This window comes from Lactuca saligna, chromosome 8 (genome assembly GCF_052625555.1).
Source record: "Lactuca saligna cultivar CGN05327 chromosome 8, ASM5262555v1, whole genome shotgun sequence".
Taxonomy (NCBI): domain Eukaryota; kingdom Viridiplantae; phylum Streptophyta; class Magnoliopsida; order Asterales; family Asteraceae; genus Lactuca; species Lactuca saligna.
This window is the reverse complement of record NC_136424.1, coordinates 102,272,194-102,288,840: the sequence shown is the minus strand read 5'-3', so window position 1 is coordinate 102,288,840 and position 16,647 is coordinate 102,272,194. Positions and strand designations below refer to the sequence as shown.

Below are 16,647 nucleotides of genomic sequence, written 5' to 3'. Positions count from 1 at the left end.
AATTTACCTGCGCCGCACGGAACACGTGTATCATTTGGTCTTTCACAACTCTTTGTTTTTTAAAAGACTTTCGACTTAAAAATTGTTGTGCAGCGCCACACTGGACCCTTCTGACCTGGTGGCGCAACACTGAACCCTTCTCTTCAGACCAATGATGGAGCTTCAAATTTTCATTTGGGGACCGAAAATATTATATATATATATATATATATAACAATTGGTGAGCAGGAGATTCATAGTCAAAATTTTATATTTTTAAGCATAATATTTATAAAAATAAAGTATAGGGATTATATTTTTGGGCATATCATCCAAATGATCTTTATATTCGATTATAATATAATTGAAACTAAATAAAATTTATATTTAGAATTATTTTTAACTATTATATGGTTAATTTCAGTTTAATTATATCAGCAGTTTGTAGACGTTAAAAAACAAACTCTTTATTATAGTTTGTAGACGTTTGGTCCACATCTTGTGCTACAAAGGGTTGCTGAAGTGGTTCACAGATTACAAACATTTTGTTTTGAAAAAACAAACGCCTTAAAAAGATGTATGTAATAATAATACTAATTGTCATTTCTATGTTGATGACTTATAAAATAATAGGGTGACAATCGTATCATGTTTGGGTTGGCATATCATTGGTTGACAGATCAAAACATCAACCCAAACGCAACTTGTATAATTAATCGTGTATCTAACCATAACACAACCTATTTAATTATCCGATTTTGTAGTTTTGTGGGTCATAAGGAGGATTGTGGGTTATAAACAAGTTTGTGGGTCATAAACAGGCTTTAGGAAACAAACTAACTGATATGAATAAAAAGATGCGTCTAATGACCAAATTCATGTATTCACATAACAAAATAATCACACAAATAAAAAGTTAAAAGGTTAAAAACATTCATGCCACAGCCGATGAAGAACGAAGATGCAGTGTGTTGCGTAATGCATATGCCGATAGTATGAAAAGAAAAAGTGAAGTCTCGTTCAAGAATAGGGCAATCAATCGGGAAGAGAAAAGAAAAATAATAACTAATAAATAAAATAAGAAATGTGAAACATTGTTTTTTAACCTAAATAATATACGGGTCGGCGGGTTGACCCACAAACCCACCTACCAATCCGAACACGATCCATATAATAAATAGGTTACGCAAGTTGGCAGCCAGAAAACTTAACCTAAACTCGTTTTTTTCCTTGTTTTTCATTTTGTATCGATAATTGTCACCCATATAAAAAATATATATATCCAAAACATTGTGTTTATTTTATTTTATTTTTTTGGACAATGTTACCCGCAAAATTAATTTCATTAAGGGTTTCATTAAAAATCAAACACACACCAAACAATTGGGTATATCTAAAATTTTATATAGTTAAATCAACTAAGTATATAAAATTTTATATAGTTCAAAAAAAAAAAAAAAAGCTAAGTTTACAATACCGAAGCATATCCAACGTAAATTCAGCTTCCACGCATGTTCATGCAGCTATACCTAATAATCACTCAAGTGTTTGACCATTTTTTAGTTTACTTTTAGCCCACGTTCAAGCAAGATTAACTATTAAGTAGTTTACCAAAAACACCCTCAACCAAGTTAGCAGAAGCTGGTCAACTCAGACTTTCTCTCTTTAAATTTCAAGGGCAGAATCGTCTATTCATACACCCAGTGTAGAATTCAAGTTAGGCTGACAATCACCACCTTATAGTCAACATGCATGCACCCTTTTCTTTCTCCTTGCCGTTTAGTCATTTACAAAAAACACCTTCAATAAAACTTATCATATCCTTGTCGACCCAGCTTGCAAAAGGGCACAATCGTCTATTCACACTCCTGGTGTAAGATCCACAGTAAGCATACTTTAGGCACTATTCAAGCAAAACTTTCTATCATCATACCACCTGATGTATGATTCAAGTTAGGCTCAAAATCACCATTTTTTCTTCTTTCTCCTAGCAAATTACCAAAAACACCCCCCGAAGGTGGTAACATGGCTGCATCTTGACAGGTCCCAAGGGGACAGATTCGTCTTTTCGCACTTCTCTTCAAGAATGAAAAAGGTCCAAAAGTGCAAGATATACACATCCAATAGGCTTTATATCTAACAAACATTTAACAAATTCCATATCTCAATATGAAGAATGTAATCGTTTTATCTTTCATCTTCATTGCGTTCTTGTTCACTTTAGCATCCATCAATGAAATCCAATTCGATCATCTATCAAGCATCAAAAAATGTGCCGCCTCAACATCATCTTCCTCAAACAACTCTGTTCTTCCCATGAAATCACCGGAAAACGACATCAGAATCCTCCTCGGAATCCCAACCATGGCGGACCATCACGATCGCCGCCACTTCCTCCGCCTCATTTACGGGACCCAATCGGTGGTGGGAGCAAAAATCGATGTCAAATTTGTCTTCTGCAACCTAACAAAAGAAGACCAAAAAGTCCTAGTAGCGCTTGAGATAATACAACACAACGATATCATAATCTTGAATTGCAAAGAGAATATGGATAAAGGTAAGACCTACACTTACTTCTCAAGCTTGCCAGATATGCTAAAACCCGATTCCAATTCTGATTCCGATCCTTACCCGCCATACCATTATGTGATAAAGGGCGATGACGATACGTATTTCCGGTTGCAAAAATTGGTGGACACGCTGATTCCGTTACCGAGAGAGGATTTATACTACGGGTATGTGATTCCGTGTCCTAGTATGGATCCATTTGTGCATTACATGTCTGGAATGGGGTATTTGGTGTCATGGGATATAGTTGAGTGGATAAAGGAATCTGAGATTCCGAAGAGACATTTGGTGGGGCCGGAAGATAAAATTTTTGGGGAGTGGATGAGAGAGGGTCGACGTGGGAAAAATCGGTTTAATGCCAAGTGGCATATGTATAACTATCCAGAGCCACCAACAAGGTGTACACATGAACTTTGGCCAGATACGGTTGCTGTACATCTTTTGAAGACACAAGAGAAGTGGATTCGGACTTTGTCGTATTTTAATGTTACACAAAATTTAAAACCTTCAAAAATGTACCATATATCCTAGCTTACAATGGTGGTATGTTACATTCTAACCATTTTTTCATTTTAAGAAATAAAAGATTTCATTTTTTGGTAGTTTGTAGTTCTTATGTTTCTATAACCACTATATATCTTTTTGATATTTCACATACTAAGGCGATATAAAGATAAAGGTTTCAACATCACTTTGCTACAAGAGTGTACTTAATAGGAAAAAAGAAAACGACAAGTATAACTTGAGCAGCAACAACAAACAACTGCAAAAAAACAACCTAAAAATGTGATCATGGATTATTAAGCTGAGAGAAGTATCATTCACAGGACTACAATTAACGCCCCATGCTTCCATCAAAATCTAACATACAAACAATTTGCATGTATTCCCGTTACACCAAAATCAAAATCGGGTCAACTTTTCCCAAATAAAATTCGACATCAATCAATATCAATATAATACCCTTTTGATGAAATCTCATCATTTCATAATCTCCAAAACAATTTCATAAAAGCTTACCCCAAAAAAAAGAAACACCAAACCAAACCATATTCAAGGCTTCAAAGCCAAAGCAAGACCCCACTTGGGTCCCACTTCACTTCTCTTGGCATCATACTCTGCAGAGAAAGTAATCAACGATTTGGGCCGCCATTCCCGTTGGCACACCATGGCGAGTTTTCCGTTATCTGAGAACCGGGTTTTAACCGTGTTGTAACGGTCTACAACATGTGAGCTTCCGATTGTGAAGCTGTTTTCCAACGTGTTTAATCTGTGTGTCATTTCAGCAACAACTTGACTAGTGTTTGAGGTGTTCACTGAGTGTACGTAAGATGCCTTCAATGTTTGCCCTTTATCTGTCCTGCAGTTGTTGTATACACAGTTTTAAGTTTTAATATCTTTATAACATGAATACAATGTTTATAGCATATGTAGTTCATGTTGTATAGAAAGATTTAAAATAGTGCAAGAATAACTTTTATATCTTCAAAATTATGTTATTAAAAAGTGCAATGAATTTCAGCTTAAAAAGAACAGGTTTGTTATACGTACAGCATAAGGGCGGCAGAAAGATCGGGTTTGTTGAAGCTGATTCCGGCGGTGTACTTGGTGAAAGAAGCGGAGGCGGTGTCGAATCCGACTTCACCTCCAAGAAGTATGTCACTGCCGCCAACTGCCGCCGCCAGATTTAGAACCGGAGAAGGGTTCAGGCCGATACTGGAATCAATGGCGACTCGAGGATGAAGGTACTGCACATCAAGCTGAGAGTACAAGTGTAAACAAGTTATGTTAGTTTATTTATAGAGCTATAAGATTATGTGAATTTAAAGAAAAATGATTATTAACCTTCCCGGATTTATGATCAGGGACATCGAAGCTTAATACTGCTTTTGTACTTGGCATTACTTCATGAACAGTTACTTTTGTTGAGACCTGTATGATGGAAAAATAAATAATTATATTGTTGCAATTTTTTTAGAAACCAAGGGTAAAATTGTCAGTTCTTACATTTGAATATGTATCAACTTTTACATCTACGATAGTCCTGCCACTCTTGTACTGAGCACTTATATCTCCAAGAAATATTTGACCTTTTTTCAAACCAGTAGCAGTCAGTCCCTGTAAGAACGTAAGAGTTTGCTTAAATGTAAAATATAGCAACTAACTCTAAGTCATTAATTGATTTGTTTGTTATAAAATGCTACTTTCTTTCCTTCTTTTTAAAAGCAAAATACCATGATAAGAAAAAAAATAATAACTTGTTAAGGAAAAAAAATGAAAGAACAAGGTTGTAATAGAAAGGAGTGGATGCTAGACATAAATGATGATGAAACTCATACCATGGGGGTAGATCCAGGAACTGATAATACAAACTTGTGGTCATAGTTGTAATCTTTGGTCAACAGATCTGCATGAAGCAAGACAACTTATTCAGCTAAATTCTTTGTTGAATTCATTGGATGACAAAAACAAACTCATATATAATCTTATCATCTTAATCCACCTCTTCTCTGAAAATTTATTCACTACAATCCAATGAACATTTAAAAGATTTTAAACATAGAACTCTTACTATTTTCTTATAATTTTATAATTTATGTTCAAAACTAATATAACCTAATATTGTTTTTAGAAGATAATTTAACACTGCAGGGAAAAATATATAGTGTTTGACTTTTTCCTTTAAAGATATTGATGTAATATGACATGAAAAGTAGTGTAAAAGGTTGAAAGTTTTGGAGTAGTTTTGATCAACTTATGATTGCAGGTCTCCAATCCCATGAACTTTTTAGTTGACAAAAAAAGGAAAGAATCTACGGCAGTACTAAATGATGTTTTTTACTATTTCTGCCAAAAAGTGAAAATTGACATTTTTAGACGTTCTTTAAAGCCATATTTGTCCATTAAAAAAGAAGATTGCTAGCACAGAAGTAAAGTTTTTAAACAAGTCCAAATTTACACTTTCGTCACTCAGGTTTAGAAAACTAATTAACAAACCCCTACCAGTTCTAACAAGGTTAAGAAAATTATTTAGCAAAATACCCAATAACTTCAACAACTCTTTGATAGTATAAATACCCAATTCATTTATGACTTCAAAAACATTTACAACAATACAACTTCAAAGTCATTACACGTTATGCTATACTAAATTCTTTTGATTTTTCCCATTAGCAATCATGTGTGCCTACAACTTTCAGTTTACAAACTTGCAAGATGAACTTTGTGCTTTATTTGTTTATACATTGATCAAAACACCTCGAGTGATTGCACTCAAGTTTGTAATTTGTATCGGTTTATACTTCAACTAAAAGAGTGTTCTAATGAACACCAAAAAATCTTGACTTTTTAGGACCAAACATACGGCAAGAAATCTAAGCCAGAAATAACTTTATTGTATGTTTTATATTATTGAACTGGGAAATTCTCCTATTCATACCTCCCTAGGTTAAACTTGCAAATTTGTAACTCATATGAGAGCACAAAACCATGGTTAAGAATGAGGATGCAAACAATGTCAATGTGGTGCTTTTTCTCAACCAAGCATTGGGGTAACAATATAAGCCATCAAATGAGACCAAACCCATCAAAATTAAGTGTATGTTTTCATGTCCCCAGAATCCATCAACATCTAAGTACATAAAAACTCTTAAGCAATCTTGAACAGCATTATAGTACTTAAGGTAAAAATATACAGAAAGTAAATAACAAACGAATGGAATTATATGTTGTGCAAAAAGGGAAGAAGGACTAGTTAAGTGTTGTTGGTGTAAGACTGTGTGTTTTATAGACAGTTAAGAAAGTATATATAATGTGTGAGATTACATTTGCAATTTAAATCATCATACATAGCCTTGTGTATAAGAACTATGAAATGAAGGCTTACCTTTTGCCCGTTTGCCAATATCTGAGAAGGGTGCTGGCCCATTGCCCATTGTGAAATTAGAATTGAGGTTGCTACTCAAAGCTTTCAATCACAACCTGAGAGCCATGTCAAATGTTAACAGAGCAACACAATCATATGACAGAAAGAAAAGGTGTCTACATAGAAAATTTGCCCCTAGTTAAAACTACACATGAATAGGTTTCAATTAAGCCAAAAAAAAAACCTCCAAAGTTCTCAAGGCAACAAAGCAATCATAAGGATCTTACATACGAAAATGCCAGTCCAGGGCTCCATTCATTCATAAGGCATAACGTCTACCACCTTGAATGCATGGGTACAGATGCTTGTAAGTTGTATCGGGTGCATAGGTTCAACAGGTTAAATAACCAAAATATGATGCAACCCATGGAAGCGTGTACATGTTTGTGTTGATGCTAAAATAACTTAGAAATACAACACAATCAAGTATGTACTTTGTAGACTGATATCAAAATAATCCATGAACCTTTATTGTAACCATGACACAAGAGATGAAGGCGTCATAATGAATAAAGTGCTATTTAGAGAGTCTGAATGTCAATGCTAAGTCCTTAAACTACAGAAGATGTCCAATAATTTGGTACATTTTATCTCGATCTAGGATTTGGAGTAGAAAACCAAATTCAGAACCAACAACATAAGAGAAAATCGAACATATATCAATGGTCACTTTCAATCTCATCCTTCCTTTTTCAATTATCTCCTTCCTCTAACGGTCTGTAACTCTGGTTTCTCTATGCCCCTAAGTTCATCACTCGTTTGATTTGAATATCAATATTCCACAAGGCGATAAAAATACTTAAACACTCAGCAAGAATTAGCATCATAATCCTCCACAGTAATTAGGAAACCACCAGAATTTACAAATAAGTCTACGATATTATTACAGATTTCAGAATACTTCAAAACAATCAGCAGTTTTCAACGGCAAAGGTATCATATCAATATCATCAAACGTCAATTGATTAGACCGAATTACTAGCAAATTTACAAGAACATCCTATCAGGAAAACTTCTACTTGGATAAATTGTAGGATATATATAACAGAATGTACTTACATACACAGATGTATGGATAGGAGACGTACAACGCCAATCGAGCTGGAGCAATGAACGACGCACTTTGGTCAGATTTTCTTGAGAGAGAAGCGCGGACTCTCTGCAAATTAGGGTTTTTATTTTCTACGGATTTTTATATTTATCTCGCGTCAGAGTCGACTCTCGAGATTCTTTGATGGTCTTGGCAAAGTGTGCCTTGCTATCGTGCACCGCAGATGCGATCAGCCGTCCAGATCGATCGGCTATTCAAGTCCAAAACAGAATCGTTCTTATCAAATTTACATGGCCTTTTGCTCTACTTTAAAGAGCATTAAACAATTAATGTTAAAAATTTTGGTGGATGATTTAAAAATAGGATATCGACGAAAAATGATCGTTGTTAATGAAGTATTAAGCTGAATGACTATTTTTTTTATTTATTTTTGTAAAGATATCATTTTCGTTGGAGCATCTTATAAACACGACATTTGGAACAAATATACATTCTGAGACGTCACATACTCCGTTATGAATTCATGTAACAAATTTATTATTTCCCACCTACAAGTATATAAACATGTTCACCTAACAAGCTTTTATCCATACCATAGTTAAAGTAATTCATTCACTCTTCTACAAAAATTACTTCATTTAATCACTTAGGTAATTGGCATTGCGAAGATGCATAACGTTATTGCGCGTGTGTTGTACCGCGCAGCAATAAGAGGTTCGAAGAGGTTTTTTTTTTTCCAAAAAACAAATAGCACCTAAATGTCTTAACCAATAAGTAATAAATGCGATAGGATCTAACTGAGATGTAATAATGATATTATGGGTTATTTATGTCATGTTTGGCTATTGGTATGTCTTGGGAGAGTTTGGAGATTATATAAGCAAAGTATAATGCTTAAGGGGGAAAATAACATATTTTAGCATTTGAGTTGTGTGTAGAAGGCACAAGACCATGTGATATCCATGCAGGTGTGTGTTTTTTTATGCTACATGTCATCTAAAAACTTGCTTTGCTCATGATTTTTTCATACGAACTCGAAATTGTACATGTTTTTTGTCTACATGTATGTTTTAACTTAGAAAAATCTTAAGCCATGAAAATTTCATATTTGGATGAGACAAACAAATGACTTGATGGGGAACTTAATAGGACACTAATACCTAATGATACATATAGGTTAGGTTTGACAATCGTGTCGTGTTTGGGTTAGCAGGTCACAGGTTGGTGAGTTGACAAGTTAAAATACATCAATCCGAACACGACTCATTTAACTATATAGGTCACGGATTGGTGAGTTTGGAACATAAACTCATATATGACCCGTCAATCCACTTATTTATACGAGTTGGTGGGTTTGGAATATAAACTCATATACAGGTTAGATTTGGATTCGTGGGTTCGTGGGTTAGATTCTATAAATAAAATTGATAATTAAACATGAAAAAATTCTTGATGCAAAAATATTCAAATTTTAGGCACTTAAATCTTAAACATCCAAATGAAAATTAAAAACATTCATAATAATATGTTCAAACTAAAACATCAATACAAACGCAAATGACAAACGTTTCCACAAGTCAAATGGTCAATGGCATCCTATCTTAGTGTATAAATTATATAATACTTAAGTCTTAATACACACACATACACACACACACACACACACATATATATATATATATATATATATAATTTTTTTTTAAAAAAAATTATAAATGGGTTGGCGGGTCAATCCATATATTTTTTGAGAAACTCATATATAACATGTTTAATAAACGGGTTTGCAGGTTAAAAAACTCAACTTAAACCCATTTATTTTGTATCGTGTTGCGTGTCGTGTCTCGAGTCGTATCGAGAATTGCTAGGCCTAATATAGGTGACACTTGAGTTCCTAAAATATTTTTTAAGAGTCGGAATGTATTAGCACATTTTGCACTCATTTGAAGGTGAAGAAGTATAGCCTGTTTTTGACCAAATTGAGTAACTACCTAATACATGTATTTATGGAAAAAAGAATTTATGATTTTATAAACTGACGTATGATTAAGTGATTTTATGAAATGAAGTATGGTGATGACGATTTATGAAATAAGGTATGACTAAATGTTTCCCAACTTTCTTTCTACGTGAAATATAATGTGTATATGTGTTTGTATTCATGAAGTTATATTTTTTCTAAGACTCGAATACGATGATTTCAAATGACGTTTTCTTATGAATATGTGCATTCATATTAGGATGGGAATGATTTTTGCTTGTCCACCATAAAAAGTCATGGAAAATGACTACATTGATGATGTGACCAAAAGTGTTAATGACATAGTGATGGTATTATAAACACTATATCACTTGCATGCAAGAGTAGCTACATTGTATGTGGAATTTTGTAAGTGGACAAATTATCCTAGCTATGACTTAGGAGTTCCTTACAATAGTTAGCAATTAGGGGTTATTTGCTTTGTTACTCTCCCACGATGTTGATGTAAGACACTTCTCACTTTATGACTATATAACGTGCGGAGTTGGACATATGAAAATGATTTATGAAAGGGTTAGAAACATATTGCATTGCATCTATTATTTTTATGACTATAACGACGATATTCTGATTATGACTCCAATAATTATATGATGAATGACTTTAATTTAATGACGATATTTTGAGTAAGACTTTAATAACGATATGTTTATTATGAATTTAGTGATGATATTTGATTATAACTACAATGACAATATTTTGATTACGATTATGATGATGCTTATGACTTTTCTATTAAATGATTCCTCTTTTACCAATGAAAAACATATCTATTTGCCAAAATGGTTTCCTAACTCCACAAAATTAATTAATCAAAAGTAATCAATATTTGTTCTAGGTCCAGGCCCACATATAAATTAATCCAAGTAAAGATAAGCATGATATAGTCGACAATTATAAAGAATATTAGATTAGATTAGGAAGTTTTATTTTAATGTTTCAAAAAAATGATGTGAACATTATTCTATAAACATGTACACAAGTCAACGTTAATAGCAAATACAGCACAATATTCACTTTGAGGAGCACCTTATTGTAAAAGTTTTATATAAAAAAGAAAGATTCATGTTTCCCGAAAAGTTGAAGGGCCATTTGCGGCAAAAGGACAAAGCAAAGTCGTCGTGTTTCTTTTGCATTTACAAGTTTGTTAATTATTACAGTGACACCCCTCCTCCCCCAAAATGATCTGAAACCGCCACCGTATCGAACATCAGATCTACCCAATCGCCACCGGAATCTCCACCAAAAATGTCTCACATCGACGAGAGAGACAACGTACCTCTCAACCAATCATCCCAATCCGACATCGATGAGATCGAAAATTTAATCACCGCCAGTGTCCAATTCGGCCCCTCCACCGTCCTCCCTGCTAGTCCACCGTCCCCTACGCCTCCATCCATCCCTGTGTCCACTTCACCTTTCATTCCCTCTAATCTTCCTCCGCCTCCTCAAAAACAGAATTCCGTACCTTCCGCACCTTCCGCGCCTCCACCGCCTTCTAACCCCATCCGTCATGCCAATTCAGGTCTGCCGCAGTCGAGCATGAGCGGCTTCGGGCCACTTCCCAACACGCTAACCGAACCTGTTTGGGACACGGTGAAAAGAGATCTATCGAGAATCGTAAGTAATTTGAAATTAGTCGTGTTCCCAAATCCATATCGCGAGGATCCTGGGAAGGCATTGAGAGATTGGGATCTGTGGGGACCCTTCTTCTTCATTGTGTTTCTAGGACTCACATTGTCTTGGTCTGCCTCCGTAAAGAAGGTATTTTCATTCATCCATAATCTATTATCCTGTACAATGTTTTCCCTGTTGTAAGTCATTCCATCCTAGATCTTTCATCTATGATCATAGTGTTTTACTTTACAATCATATTGACCACGATCATAATCCGATGATTGATATTGGTTTTGCTTCAGTTTCTATATATATGCATCGTTCCTATAAAATTATACCTAAGGCATGAAATTTTCATACTAGAATTTCTTACCTATCACTCAGAAGTTTGTTACAGTCTGAAGTATTTGCTGTGGCTTTCGCACTGCTGGCAACAGGTGCTATCATTCTTACACTCAACGTCTTACTTCTGGTAATTTTCTGATTCACTACATCACCTGATAAAAGTCCATAAAATTAGCTTCTTCTTTCTTGCATAACAACTCCATTTGGATGATGATGGAGAACAGGGGGGGCATATAATATTCTTCCAAAGTCTGAGTCTTTTAGGTTACTGCTTATTCCCTCTGGACATCGGAGCACTAATCTGCTTGATGAAGGATAACGTGATTGTGAAATTGGTGGTGGTGTGCGTGACATTAGCATGGAGCTCATGGGCAGCGTATCCATTCATGAGTACAGCTGTCAACCCGAGAAGAAAAGCCCTTGCACTCTACCCTGTTCTACTCATGTATGTATCTGTTGGTTTCCTTATCATTGCAATCAATTAATTTATAATATTTTACATCATTTCTTATCTTTAATTAATTAATATACGCCTCGTAGATGACTAGATCTCCATTTTTTTTAATTTTATAATACTAGTACTGGTAGTAACTATATACATGTGTGTACGAAAATTTTGTATCAACTTTTTAGCTTCTTTTATGGCAGTTTTAACTCTGGCATGTTTAAGAAAATAGTATAGTAGTATGAAACTATGAATCAACTCCCAAAATCATTTCAAATACTTTATATTGTTGTTTACCTTTATAATTCAAAACGACACCATTTTGGTAATGGTAGCATATTGTGGGATTTACCTCTTTCTTTTGTTCATATGGGGCATTATGTACCCCCATAACAAGTAACTAGAACAAAACATAAAAGAAAAAAGGTGATTGATGGAGTTGATCAATAACATTACCCACTACCTATTGCTGGTTTAGGATATGTAGTTTTTACTGTGTTACACCAAATTTTTTGGTATGCAATCAAATCATGTAGTGTTATGAAAGAATCACAAATTCCCAATCCATATAAATACAAAGATTAGAAACAAGAACAATTGTATCAATAACCTTGAATGAACTGAACCAATCAAAATGTTTATTGACTTATGGTTGATGAGAAAATGAGTTTTTTAAAAGTTATTTTTTTTGTCTTAGCTTATAGCTTATATATGTTTTAAGAGATATTTGTGTTTTACAACTTAAAACTTGTAAGGAGTTTCGAAATTTTAAAGCTCCGAATTTATTGAAAATTCATTTTTGAAGGGTTAATAAAAAGTAATTTTAAAAATTAGTTACATATTATCAAACTTTTTTTTTTGACTTGACTTTTTAAAATAAGTTGTTGGATGAAATCTCAACCACCCTCTAAGGAAATGGTAACTAATGTCAGTAAATTTACTTATAGAAGATTTATTGTGTGAATATAATATTTATATAATCTTGTCGATTAAAAAAATTAATATATCAATATGACTATATAAAATTATTAAAAGATCACGGAGTTTAAGTACCAACTGGCAACTAGTTTTCACGATTCAAATGATGGAGCAGGAAATTTGGCTTTAAAAATCTAATCAAACCAAACATTGTCTCTAGGGATCACTCGGTGCTCTTCCTTTGTAAAAATATAACATATGATAAAACATTTATAATTACTAAATACTTATTTTTCTATTAAATATAAAATATCGTCAAAAAGAAATAGCCAATTAAGATTGAAAATCTATCATAATAAATAAAAATTATTTTTTTTTTCCAAATGTCATGTTCTTCTTGATACATGTCATTTTGTAGGATTTTTTTTCTTTTTTCTTTTTCCACTTGGCATTTTCTTGTGTTTTTAGTTTTCTTAAATTTAAAAGTAAATTTCACATTTTATGTGGGTTTATTTATATTATGTAGAATCATTAAATTAAATTTCAATAACCGTATACACAACAAAAAAACCCTTTGTACAACCACAAATTAGGCAATAATCAATTCTTCGATAATTTAATATTTACACATATTATAATTTTCACTTATAGAATAACTTCTTCAAAACAAAAATGCTATCGAATATAATTATTAAGAACAAAAATTGTTTTCATAAGTTTTTATTTATTAGAATCTATATATTGAAAAACTTGCATAATTCATTATATCTTTAATATTTATATAAAAATATTACTTTAAAAAAAAGACTTGATGCTTATAATTTTATATGTATTATGTTTTTAATAAACTCGTGTAATATACGGTCTCACACCTACTGTAATATTATATTAGGAATAAAATGAAAATAAAACATCAAAAACAAATAAACAAATAAGCAAATATATATTTTACTATATTGCATCCAACTCTTTTATCATAAAGATCAATAAGCACGAAAATAAATTAAGGCTGATAACTTGCAACAATGAAATGTAGAATTTATGTTGTAACCAATATTTATTTATGTTCTATTTTTTTAAGGAATTAAGTCGTAAAAGTTCAGTAAAAATATTTTACAAATAATTAAATATTTAAAATGTCATTTATTGTGAGGATAGATCAAAATCAGTATCAGAATATTCATGACAATTAACAATAAAATAAAGGAAAAATAATACAACAGTCATTAAATTTACATAAAAATTTTAATTTGATATTATTTTTTTTTCTCAAATTTGATAATGTATTTTTCAAATTGTTACGATTCTAACTATTTGATCAGTTAAATCGGTTATCTGTTGACGCGATGTTTTGACATAACATATTGACATTTCAAAATTTTAAAAATGTTACAAAAAACATTAAATTTTCACTTTTTTCAAATTTGATACTAAATTTTTAATTATTTTTTTCCAATTTGACATTTAGTTTTTTTTTTTCCAAATTAATCATTATTTTTCCAATTTTGTTCAGTTTTAATGACGTGGCACTTCATTTTTTTGTTCAATATCCGATATCATTTTTTGTTCCATTTGAAACGTATACATATTTTTTTTTCATTTGAAACCATACAAATATATTTTTTCATCAAAAACCATATTTTTTATAAAAACAAGGTTTTTACATACAAAGCATAATGTTTATGTATAAATATTTATTAATTATATTATAAATGTATTTTTCATGCACTATTTTATGTTAGATAAAGAAAAAGTGTATCTACAAGAACCAAAAATGACAGATATATATATAACAAGCGCCTTTTGGTAATTAAAGCGAACACAGGACCTTCGTGTTCTCGAGATCAAATTAGTTTATATGATTATGCACTGCACATTTCCAAACTCATTTTAAAAGAGCGTATTTAATGTAAAATATTGTTATAGTATAATTAATACATATTGATACATAACAATATGATTTGAATGTAAAAATACACTTGTATTTATATAAAATATGGTTTTTAAATGAAAAGTTTATATTTGTACGGTTTCAAATGTGAAATGAGTAACATTTAACAAAATTGAAAAAAAAAATGATGTTCGATTTGGAACAAAAAAATGGAGTGTCAAAATTGAAAAAAAAAATAGTATCTTTTGTGAAAAAAAAATTCAATTTTAATACGTCATCGATACCGACACATCATCATGTCACGTTAGCAGACAACACGTTTAACCGATTAAATTGTTAAAATTGTAACAAATTAAAAACACAGTTTTAAATTTGATAAAAAAAAATCAGTAGCAAATTAAAATTTTTATATAAACTTAATGATTTTTATGAACTAAATCATATTTTTATAAATCACTCAAAATTAAAATATTATATCATTTAGAAAAATGCAAAAATAAACATACAGAAAGAATGTCACTGGAAATCACTAAACTCTAGCCTAAAACACATGGGTCCCCCTTCATAGTTCCTACTACTACTATTCTTTTTCCTTCGTGTTTTTCGACACAAAATAGTTTGATATTTATACAAACATATGAACTTTCTATTAATAATATAACTATCCTGGAGAATTTCATATTAAAAAATTAAATTAGATAAATATGATATTTTAAAGTTTAAAGTATATATATATATATATATATATATATATATATATATATATATATATATATATATATATATATATATATATATATATATATATATATATATATATATATGAAATTATTCCTATAAAAAAAATATAGATATCATATTAGGATATACTAGTCGTTTGCCCGCGCAAAACGGTGACGGCGAATAATTTCTTTCAAGCAATTAGTTCCATTCGGAGACATGTTATATTTATAAGAACAATTGTACCATTATCGATCGGTTTCACAAAAATAAAAAGTGCAATGTCAAAACTAAAAAATATTGTGGTGGTGGATTCCATGGAGGAAAAAGAGATGAAGATTTGAATTAGTCTTCAGTCAACTATATTTTATGCAAAAAATTAGGAAACTCCAATTTGAATGAGCTTTTAAATTTCAAACGATTTGTCGAAAAGAAGTGTTTTAGATTTCGAATGCACCAGATACCAGAGAAGAGATATTTTATGAGTACAAGTTTGGTCAAAATTGATGAAAATACTAATTCAATCCCTAAAAATAAGGAAATACTAATTTAAATGTGTTTTTAATACTTGTATCCCTAGCATTATCATTTGTAAGATATATATTATAATATTATTATATTAATAGTTGGTTGTACTTTAAATTTAAAAACTTGAACGTCTTAAAAAAATATTATTATTGTATTAATTCTATTTATAGAAATAGTAAGATTTCTTTTACAAGGTAGTATAGACAGGGCCGATCCTGAAAAATGAAATATTCTTAAAGGCCTAGGACGAACAAGAAAAAAAAGGCCCTTATCTTTAATTCTTTATTATAATTTTGTATTTCTAAATAAAAATATATAATAAAAAAAATTAGGTCCTGTGCAGCTGCCCACTTCCCCCCCCCCCCCCCCCCCTCTAAGCCCCCCATGAGTATAGATATGAAATTCTTCCTATAAAAAAAATATAGATATCATATTAGCTGATCAAAATGTATAAATTTTTTATATGATATGCTTAAATCATATATGTTTTTAATTTATTTTAACTAATTTTGATGATCATTGCTTAAAATTAGTAGCTTTTAAATTTTGTTGTAAATTGTTTAATTAAACAAAAACATATTTGGCCAATGTGCGACTAGTTCATTTGGTAAAGACTTTACCT

The 16,647-nt window shown here is 31.6% G+C and overlaps 3 protein-coding genes and 1 long non-coding RNA gene across 6 annotated transcripts; 2 read left to right on the top strand and 2 right to left on the bottom strand.

Annotated features, from left to right (window-relative positions):
- Positions 1-2,114: 2,114 nt before the first annotated feature.
- LOC145009955 (Galactosyltransferase family protein) lies at positions 2,115-3,078 on the top strand. The gene has a single exon (XM_078968566.1). It carries the CDS (start codon positions 2,149-2,151, stop codon positions 3,076-3,078), a length of 930 nt encoding a protein of 309 aa, XP_078824692.1. The 5' UTR covers positions 2,115-2,148.
- A 233-nt stretch (positions 3,079-3,311) lies between these two features.
- VDAC4 (voltage dependent anion channel 4) lies at positions 3,312-7,765 on the bottom strand. Of its 3 annotated transcripts, none has more exons than XM_078970566.1 (7): positions 7,561-7,765; positions 6,434-6,528; positions 4,887-4,954; positions 4,555-4,665; positions 4,393-4,479; positions 4,099-4,307; positions 3,312-3,907 (listed from the first exon to the last, which is right to left on the bottom strand). In XM_078970566.1, exons 2-7 carry the CDS (start codon positions 6,480-6,482, stop codon positions 3,601-3,603), a joined length of 831 nt encoding a protein of 276 aa, XP_078826692.1. In that variant the 5' UTR covers positions 6,483-6,528; positions 7,561-7,765; the 3' UTR covers positions 3,312-3,600. The 3 variants fall into 3 exon arrangements, with proteins under 3 accessions (XP_078826692.1, XP_078826691.1, XP_078826690.1); XM_078970565.1 differs by having other exon boundaries at positions 7,536-7,764; XM_078970564.1 differs by having other exon boundaries at positions 7,532-7,763.
- A 2,826-nt stretch (positions 7,766-10,591) lies between these two features.
- LOC145012220 (uncharacterized) lies at positions 10,592-11,752 on the bottom strand. The gene is made up of 2 exons (XR_013664408.1): positions 11,552-11,752; positions 10,592-11,354 (listed from the first exon to the last, which is right to left on the bottom strand). It is a non-coding gene; the product is annotated as an uncharacterized LOC145012220 (long non-coding RNA).
- On the top strand, positions 10,679-12,070 carry LOC145012219 (protein YIP4b-like). Its single transcript, XM_078971016.1, has 3 exons — positions 10,679-11,325; positions 11,576-11,650; positions 11,748-12,070. Exons 1-3 carry the CDS (start codon positions 10,810-10,812, stop codon positions 12,006-12,008), a joined length of 852 nt encoding a protein of 283 aa, XP_078827142.1. The 5' UTR covers positions 10,679-10,809; the 3' UTR covers positions 12,009-12,070.
- Positions 12,071-16,647: the final 4,577 nt, after the last annotated feature.